General features: G+C 29.9%; 1 protein-coding gene across 1 annotated transcript; it reads left to right on the top strand.

Annotated features, from left to right (window-relative positions):
* The first annotated feature begins 5,309 nt into the window (after positions 1-5,309).
* On the top strand, positions 5,310-10,930 carry LOC130962632 (asparagine synthetase [glutamine-hydrolyzing] 2-like). Its single transcript, XM_057888821.1, has 11 exons — positions 5,310-5,543; positions 6,427-6,565; positions 7,576-7,671; positions 7,756-7,897; positions 8,236-8,588; positions 9,114-9,416; positions 9,549-9,683; positions 9,799-9,876; positions 9,983-10,069; positions 10,167-10,274; positions 10,419-10,930. The coding sequence occupies exons 1-11, from the start codon at positions 5,464-5,466 to the stop codon at positions 10,647-10,649; spliced, it is 1,752 nt and encodes a 583-aa protein (XP_057744804.1). The 5' UTR covers positions 5,310-5,463; the 3' UTR covers positions 10,650-10,930.

The raw sequence follows: 10,930 nt of genomic DNA on the forward strand, positions 1-10,930 counted from the left end.
GGAAGGCTCTTCTACTCAACCAAAATCAGCCCAGACATAGCCTATGCTTTGGGGAGGCTTAGCCAATTCATCAGTTGTCCCACTGATGTTCATATGCAAGCAGCTCAGAAAGTATTGAGATATTTGAAGGGATGCCTATCAGTTGGTCTTTTCTTTGTAGTAGACAATGATCTTAAAATCACAGGTTTTTCAGATGCGGATTGGGCAACCTGTGCTGACTCTCAAATATCCATCATTGGCCATTGTTTTTATCTTGGAAGATCTTTAATCAGTTGGAAAAGCAAGAAACAAAACATTGTTGCCAGATCATCCTCAGAAGCAGAATATCACGTGTTAGCTCTTGCAACTTGCCAAGCTCAATGGTTATCATACATCATGCAGGACTTAGGAATGCCAATTACAGAATCTATTATATTGTTCTGTGACAACAGATCCACTATTCACATTACAATAAATTTCATCTTTCATGAGAGAACCAAACATATAAAAATAGATTGTCACACTGCACACAATCAACACCTCTCTAGTCTCACCCACCTAATGCCAGTATTATCCTCAAACTAATTAGCTAACTTCCTTGCCAAAGCTTCAGTACTTGGCCCTTTTGCAACCAACATTTCCAAACTAAGACTTTTAGACATTTATAGTCCTAGTTTGAGGGAGGCTATAGCTTGACATGGAACACAAATGCTGAAGTTGTGAAGTAATTATTAATGTCACCTGTCAAATTAGTTCGGAATTATAGTTAGTTGTAGTTAGCTTACTGCACATGTGTGTGTATATATATATATATATATATATTCTGAAACTCTTCTGTAAGCAACTTTTTGCATTGACTATAGAATTGCAAAATTCCCTTCCTTTTCTCTAACTTGATTTCTCCTTTATTCTTGGACTCACACAGAAGAGTCTAATGAAAACTTGATCCTCTCTTGGATGGAATTTTACATTCTCATTTAAATATTTTAGCGATTTTCTTATAAACACAATAATTATATTAAGTATACATTAAAATCAATTATCAATATAAAATACATATTAAATATAAAATACACACTAAAAATAAATTAAACTACACATATATTTATACACAAATATACTAATGACTAATTTTAATAGCTCATTTTGATATACAAATATTATTTTTGTAAACACAATATCATTGACAAAGAGTATCTACCATGATACGGGTTATTGAATATAGTTGGTAAGCATCTCTAACTAATGTGGAAAAGTGTTGATTTAAAGATGAGTATTGTGTAATCTTATACCAATAAAAAAAATTATTTTACCATATTAGATCTTTATGCTAGTTGTAATATCATCATACATGTCTTTAATTACAGCAAATATATATAATCTTTAATTCTTTTCTTTTCAAAACTTTCCACAAAATTCTCTTGGTATCCTATCATATATAACTTTATACGAAGTTAACAAACACTATGTGTAGATCACTTTATTGTTATGATATTTCTCTATCATTCTTCTTAATAAGTATATAGCCTCCATAATAAATATATCCAACATAAATTAAATTGATTCCGTTAAACCTAAGGTTTTTGAGTCAATTTCTATTATTGATTCGAGCTTGATCCTTTAGTATTATCACAAATTTGGATATTTTCTTTTATTTTTATAAATAGAGATCAAGATATTTTTTATTTATTTGACATCTTCTTAGATTTTAAAATTTTAATAAAAAATTTGATTAATCAGTAGACATATCTTAATTATTATTATTATTTTTTTTTCTTTTCCTTATTTTTTTAATCTCTTCTGACTTTTATTATCTTCTTCACTTTTTTTTCATTAAAATGCATGTATATTATGCATTTAACATATATACTTTATATAAAATTTAGTAAAAGCATATTATAATGAATAAAATTTATTAGAGAACTTTATATGTTATATTGTACTTTTTAAGATTTATATCTCAGTGATAGTTTACGTATGTATATAAACACGAGCGACCACAACCATCGCTATATAGCATCATGAAGAACAACAAATGTTCAATTTTCATCTTATTCTCATTAGAGACACTTAACAAAATAATATCGGATAACAAATTAAAGCACACCAAATGTATGGGAAAAAAATTATTGTGTGGCATAACAAATTAATAGAACCATATCCATGCATATTAAATTCAATTTGAAGATTTTCTTGCCTCCACTTAAAATTAAATTAAATAAATAAATAAATAAAATAGGAAAAAATAATTCTACTTTTCTCAAAATTACTTAAATTAAAAATGTTCTATTGCAAACGAAGTTATTTCACTATAAAAAAGGTACCGAATTACGGCAGTTTAAAATCGCCGCAAAATAAATTACTAATGGTTTGAGAATTGTCGTCTTTTAAAGCACGGAAATTAGAATTTAAGGCGATTTCTAACCACTATTTATATAACCGTCGCTAAATAAAATAAAATTATTTGTGGCGGTTTGATATTATATAATTAATAGACTAATAATATAATTAGGGATGACAATTTTTTCTAGTTGGGTGGATATCCATAGGAATTTACACATAGAGGGATGGATATGGGGTTTTTCTACCCACAGGAGTGGGGGAAGGGAACCCGTTAATTAAACGGGCCAAGGGCGGGGGAGGAGATCCTCGCCCTACGGGTATCCGTATGATACCCATTTGTGTAAAATGATGAAAATATCCCTTATATATTATGAGAAATCCTAATTTTTTTTCCCTGTCTCTCTCTGCCTCCTTCCCTCCCCTCACCTTCAACTACCCAGTCTCTCACACACTCATTCCCTCTCAGCCTTGACACCGTCATAGTCGCGAACTGTCACCGAGCAGGGTCATTGCTAGCTCCATCAGATTCGTCGCCACTTCCCTCGTCGCTGGCTCCAGCATATTCGTTGCCGCCTTCACTTGTCGCTAGCTCTATTAGATTCGTCGGCCTCTGTAGTTTGCCGCTTTTAGAGGACTCGTCATCACTTCTAGCACCATTGATCGTTGGGTGTCATCGTCGTCGTCTTTATCATTGTCGCCTCCTGTTTGCTCAGACGCCGACTACACCTTCATGCTGGCTCTTATTCGCCATTGTAGACGTCTCCTTCTCATCAGTTGCCGTCCGCAGCCTCCATCAGTGCATTGCATGTAAATCAATTTTAAACCCTAATAGTTATTGTTCTAAGTTTTTTGTTGGACAAATTAAATATATGTGGATTTGATGAAAATTATTCTCATTGATAAAAATTGTTCTAATTGTATATCCTTTGATTTGAAGTAGATCTGAATAAAATTGTTAAAAAGATTATTAATTAGAAAGAATCGAATTTGATAGATGTGTTTTTTAAATTGATGGGAATCTGACTTTGACGTTTGTATTATAATTTTTTTTCAAAATTCATGAGACCTGCAAGTATCCAAATATTCGATGAGTATGGAGTCTCCATTACCTGAAACGGATACAGGACGAAGATGAGGAGTATTTTTAAAAGACAAGACAGAAAATAGAGAGCATGTTCCCATTCTTATAGAACTCGTTGCCATCCCTAAATATAATATTTATTTTAATATTATCTTGATAAAATTTTATGATATTTTTATTGTACTATCTAAATTCTCTAAACTTACTTTTTAAAATAAAAAATTAAATATTTAAAATAAAAAATAACTTATTTAAAATTTATTAAATATTATTTTTTTAATTACTTAAACACAATAGTAAATTATAACATTCACCTATTATCCTTTCGTATCTTTATTATTAGTTCTCAAATTTATTGTCATCATAATTATAATTGACCTATCATGACGTTAATTAATAATTACATCAATGAATGTGTCATGTGTGTATTGCTGAAAGATATGACAAATCAGATCTATTCGCCCATATTTATCATTATCTCTTCTGATTATACTGTTGCCACCTCGCTTCCTGCATTCCATTTTTTTAATATTTAAATGTATAAATGTGACAAAAATAATTCACAAGTGGCACCGGCAGGCAAAAGTGCAACTACATACAGTGACATTAGTTGATTTAATTAGTCCATTCGAGTAAATTCTAAAATTAATTTATGCAACAAGGTTTTTAACTTTTTATAGCTTTTACATACACTAATTTGCTCATATTTTATTGATGTTTGATTTCGACAAATTCACAACCTTTATTAGAGTGATGAGTACAATGACTCAACCCTAAAATATTTCTCAAAAGAGGTATCGAAAATTTTATAGATGTTGTCTTAGTCAATTTCTTAAATAATATATATTCTAATACAACTTTAAAGTTTTAATTAATTAATTTGTATAAATAACTATAAAATTCAGTTTAATTTAAAAAAAATAACAAACCAGAAATGATCTTTAATATAGATGAAGATGATATTTTAGTTGGATATTAATATTTAAAATATATTTTAGTATTGTGGATGGACAAAAAAAGTGTCAAACAATATTCTGCGTGTTGACCAGAATATTGACATATGTCCAACACGAATCCTATGTATTGTCAGGATGATGACACGTGTCCAATACGCACCCTATATGTTGATTCTCCACCTGTAAAATCCATCCACTTGAAATTACACCAAATAATCTCATTTTCAACAAAAACTTTACTATTTTGTTAACACTTAGGGGTGGCAACATGCACCCTACCCGCGGGTATCTAATCCGACCTCATCGGATCGATCTACAGCCGGTAGGGTAGGGTGCGGGTCAGGTAGGATGCGGGTTGAATTTCAATCTTATCCTACCAACTTGCACCCTATATATGTATATGTTATAAAAAAATATATTTCAAGTGGATGTTGAAGTAAAAATCTCTCACTAAATGCAAAAAATCTTTAGCCACTAAAAAAAGATCATTAATTGATCATTTAATATCTTTTTTTATATAAAAGTCAGTTCTATTTTAAATTATCATCAAGTTATATAATAATGTTACATTTTTTTTATAACCCGCGAGTAAGGTAGGATACCTGCATGTTAAGAACAAGTAGGTTAGAGTTGAGATATTCTCAACCCGTAAATAAGATACGATTGAGTTTATATAAAAATTTCAACCTACAGATAAGATTAAGATTCCAAACCCTATCCTATTTATACTACCCCTAATAACAATTTCAGAAAATATTTAGAAATGACTGAAAGCAACGTTAACATTATTGGGAAGGGTGATGAGGTTAAGTGGCAGAAGATGAGACACACATACATAATATAACAACGCTCTCTCTATTCATTATTCAATGATTGATGAGGTGATGAGGTCCTCTGGCTCTACTTGCTCTCTTTCACTCTCAAATCGTCTCTTCTTTGTCCTATAAATGCATCATATCCCTCCGCACATTTTGCAAATAACATACACATACATCTTCCCCTCTCTCTCTCTCTCTCTCTTGTTTTCCTTTTTCAAAGGAAATAAGAGAGAACATCTATCTTACTACTACTACTACTTAATTATTTCTCTTATTAGCAACAATAATGTGTGGGATACTTGCTTGTCTTTGGTGCTCTGATGACTCCTCTGCCAAAAGGAGTCGCATAATCCACCTTGCTCAAAGGCAAAATAATCATTACCCTTCTAATTTCTCATATTATTATTGATGTGTTCCCTAATTCATTTGTTAGATCAACCATTTATTGTCGAATCAGAAGTTAAAACTATATATATGTCATCTTCCCGTTTTCCCTCCATGCTTGATACATTGTTCTAAACTATCAACAGCAATTGGTAGGAGTGCATTATTATTTTTGACAAAAATACTATTTAAATACCAAAATCAGCTACTAAAAATTAGTCACTAATATATTTATGTATAAATACATGTGTGGTTTAATTTTTTTTTAATATATATTTATATTTCAATATATATTTTATACTAGTAATTAATTTTAGTGACTGATTTTAATATATACATAACATAGTTGTATTTTTGGATAGTTGAATCGATTTATATTTATATTTTTCTTTTATTTATTTTTTGGTTACAAAAGTAGTAGTTATATGACTTTGTGTAAGATATATACTACAATAATAATGTGAGATATCCAAAAGTACATAAATTATATATGTGAAAGATATAAATCCATTATATATTTCACAATACTATTAGTATTATGTTTATTTCTTTTTTTTTTTAAACATGGTATTATGTTCATTTCTGTGTTTTAAGGAAATAGCGGAGACACCTTAATTTGTTTATTTTTATTGTAACTTAGATTAGTCAAAGATTCGTTGCAATATATGCTCACTATATTGACTTTGAAGCTAACCAAGGCGAATCTATGGATATAATAATATTTTAGACAAATTATGTAATAGCATATCTACTTTGGAAGTGAGGATTCATCAATAATTGCTGCTACATGTTTACTTTACCATTTTGGTACTGTAATTAATTTTTTCCATTTTGGGAAATTGATTATCCTAATGTTTTTATATAGGTTGAAGCACCGTGGTCCTGATTGGATTGGGATATTCCAACACAAGGGTAATTATTTGGCTCATCAAAGATTAGCAATTGTGGATCTAACCTCTGGGGATCAGCCTCTCTTTAATGAAGACAAAACTATTGCTGTTGTGGTAGGCCCTACTATTCTGCCACCATTACTAATTAATTCACATACAACAAGAACATATTTATTTTTTTTAACTTGAAAAATAATATATTTTTAAATAAATATTAGGAGTTTAAATTTTATCTTTTGTATGTAGTAATTTATTGGCCAGTGATAAATCTTTAAATGAATCTCAGAATCACAACAAATTAGTCTTTAATCTGTCACACTGAAAAATACTATAAAAAACATAAAAAAAATACTTTAAAATAATTTTTTCTTTACAATATACATCGATTATCTTTTGGATTTAACTAAAAAAATGTTCCAAGAATACTTGAGAAGATAATAATAATAAACTTTTTTAAGTTGTTAATGTTCGAAAATATAAAAAATATTTTTAATTTTTAAGGAATTTTTTGTGGTATTTTTAACTAATACTTTTTTAGATTATGTTTGAAAAAGAAATTGAAATTGAAAAATAGAGATCGAGAGACAAAAATAGAGAGATAGAGACTAAATTAAGTCTTTATATTGTATTTGATATAAAATATATTAGACTAAATTATGTCTTAGTAACATATTTGGTTTAAGACAAATATAGAGACTAAAAAAATTAGAATTTAAAAAATTAAATAAATATTTTTTTAAAAAAATTATTAAAATTTTAATCTCCATTTTTAAAAATTTTAATTTCATATGCCTCTACTTTTAAAAAAAACTAAAAAAGACTAAAATTTCGTGTTTTAAAATTATAATTTTAATTTCAGTTTCTAGTCATTAAATACAATACTCAGTTCTCTAATTTTAGACACAATATCAAAAAACAAACACATTCTTAGGGCATTTAGAGGAAATTACGTTGTTATCATTATTGGGGTAAATATTATAGTTCTCCATCATTTTTTTCCAATCTTATATTCCTATGAATATAGAGGTTTGTTTGAAGTTTCACTACTAATTATTACTAATATGAATAAAAAATAATTATGATAGCAAAAAGTAATAGATTATTTCATGAACATATATATACAGGCAAATGGAGAAATATACAATCATGAAGAGCTAAGGAAGAAGTTGCCAAATCACACCTTCAGCACCAACAGTGATTGTGAAGTCATTGCACATCTGGTAATAAAATTTAATAATAATATTCTTCAATATTTAGAATTAAATCTAAGACGAAATTGTTGAAATACTTGTCATTACTATCAGTACGAGGAGTATGGGGAGAACTTTGTGGACATGTTGGATGGCATATTTTCTTTTGTGCTGTACGACACTCGCGATAACCACTTCTTAGTGGCGCGTGATGCAATTGGGATAACTTCCCTTTACATTGGCTGGGGAGAAGACGGTAATTTTACCACAAATTCCTTTATTAATTTCACTTCCAAATTTTTTTTATCGATAATTATTATATTTAATCATAAAATATTTAAACTAATTTGATATTTATAAAAAATTTGACAAAATTATTCAAATTATTACACAAATAATCTATTTTAGATTAGGTGAAAATTCAAGTGCAGCCGACTTCACGTGAAGTTGATAGTTGAGGACCGTTAAATAAAAATTTAGTCAAATCAATCAAATCATCTAACAACTCTCAGTTATCAACTTCACCTGAAATCGAAAGATGAGTTTTCATCTTTTATCGATCTAACTTAATTTTATCTTTTGATTGTGTTTCAGCGTCAGTGTGGGTTTCATCTGAGTACAAAACGATGCATGAAGATTGCGAACATTTTGAAAGGTTTCAACCTGGTACTTTGTACTCAAGCAGAGAGAGAGGATTTAGGAGATGGTACAATCCTGTTTGGTTCTCTGAGATGATTCCAACAACACCTTATGATCCCATGGTTTTGAGAAATGCTTTGGAGAAGGCAGTTGTAAAGAGGTTAATGACGGATGTGCCCTTTGGTGTGTTACTCTCGGGAGGCTTAGACTCATCGTTGGTTGCTTCCATCACTTCTCGCTACTTGGCTGAAACTAAAGCTGGCAAACAATTGGGAACTACCATTCATTCCTTTTGCATTGGCCTTGAGGTATGTACCTCATCACTTTTATTATTATTAGCAAAATTTCAATCCTTTAGCAAGGTCATTACTATGAAGATCAAGGTTAGACAGGTGGAACTAAAGATTTAAAGGTTTAAAATATAAATCGAAATTTAATCAAAATTAAATCAGATATAATAAAATATAAAACTAACCATGAAATCTACTGTTATATAATTTAACCATAAAATAATATATTTATATATAAAATATATACTTCTTAAAAAAATATTTTGTGTTTTTTTAGTTTAAATTGATTAACTACTAAAGAATTAGATCGGTTCAATTAGTTCACAGATTTTTAACCAGTTCAAAATTGGTTTTCACCTTGAAGTTGACCAATTTGCTGGTTTATTTTCAATTAATCCAGTCGAATAACTAGTCACTTCGATCATGATAAAAATGTCTTTTTACAAAGATAATTGATAATTAAAAATTATTAGATAATTTGATATATTTAACTAAACTACCTAATATAATATGTCTCAATATCTTAACTATTATTATGAGCAGGGCTCACCTGATTTGAAGGCTGGAAGAGAAGTTGCTGATTACTTAGGAACTGTTCATCATGAATTTCACTTCACTCCTCAAGATGGAATCGATGCTATTGAAGATGTGATCTACCACATTGAATCATACGAATTAACAACAGTTAGATCAAGCATACCAACATATCTCATATCTCGTAAGATTAAATCACATGGAATCAAGATGGTTCTCTCTGGAGAAGGCTCTGATGAGATCTTTGGAGGCTACTTGTACTTCCATAAGGCACCAAACAAGGAAGAACTCCACCAAGAAAGTTGTCGCAAGGTATTATATATTCTTATCATCAACCTGATATGTCGACACAAAATACGATAATAACTATATTTAAATAATATTTTCCACCGGATCCTTCAAACGGGATTCGGAATAAAAAGACTGATACCATGTCATGTGCAGATTAAAGCGCTACACCAATATGATTGTCTAAGAGCAAACAAAGCAACATCAGCTTGGGGACTTGAAGCTAGATTCCCATACTTGGATAAGGAGTTTGTTAGTGTTGTCATGGGTATTGATCCTGATAACAAGCTGGTAATTAATATATATTTTCTAATTACTTTGTTGTGTGGTTAATTTATTAATTAGTTAGTATTAATAGATTATTATAACTGCTTCAAAATTTTTATTATTTGAACATTTTCATCAGTCTGGACAAAAAAGACGAATTGAGAAATGGATTCTTAGGAACGCCTTTGATGACAAAGAACGTCCCTATCTTCCACAGGTATTTTAGTTAAACATATCCTAAGGGTTTTGTGTATAAAAATAAAGAATAAATTATTGACATTGGAAAAATAACATTTTTTTGGCATGATTAATCTTATATACAGCATATACTGTGGAGGCAAAAGGAGCAAATGAGTGATGGAGTTGGGTATAATTGGATTGATGCACTCAAGGCACATGCTGCTAGTCATGTAAATCTTAATCTATCTTAATTATGCTAATTGAAATTAATTAATGTTTTCTCTACCTTCAATAATATTTTATTGATTTTTCAACTTAATATCACAGGTTACCGACACTATGATGCTTAATGCTGCAAGAACCTACCCACTTCATACTCCTCCAACAAAAGAAGCTTACTTATACAGGATGATTTTTGAGAAGATCTTCCCTAAGGTGATTTAGACAATTCAACAATAATCAATTAAAGCTTAAATTCATATATATATATATCACTTTTAGTTAAACATTTATGTTTTATAGTAATTATTGTTTTACTAATTCTTATATGTGATACTAATTTTGAATTTGTATTTGCAGCAACCGGCTAGGTTGACAATTCCATGGGAACCAACAGTTGCATGTTGCACACCAAAGGCACTAAGTTGGTTCCCTGAATGGTCAAACAACATGGACCCTTCAGGAAGGGCAGCATGGGGAATTCACAATTCTGCTAACACCAAATTGGTTACTTCTGACATTGTGGAACCAAACAAGGTTGAACCTCAGAACGGTGCTGCCACCACCAATGGTGCCACTAATGGCCATTAATTCAATCTTCTATCTTCTATCTATGCCTAATTGGAACTAGTCTTGGAAAAATTGGAATAAAGGATTCACAAGTGTGTGATGCTGATGGTGTTCTTATGTTACTCATTTGTTTTGTTTACTTTTTGTTTTTTTAATTAAATGAAGAAAATAATTAGTTTGGGGATCTGAGTTTATTAGTTTTTTGTTATCCATGAAAGAATTTGTGTTTTAGTTGAGCAAATGTATTAGGTTATTGTTACTCCCTTCAAGTACTTCATTAATGAAATATTTTTTATCCATTA

Source organism: Arachis stenosperma, chromosome 1, assembly GCF_014773155.1.
Source record: "Arachis stenosperma cultivar V10309 chromosome 1, arast.V10309.gnm1.PFL2, whole genome shotgun sequence".
Classification (NCBI taxonomy): Eukaryota; Viridiplantae; Streptophyta; class Magnoliopsida; order Fabales; family Fabaceae; genus Arachis; species Arachis stenosperma.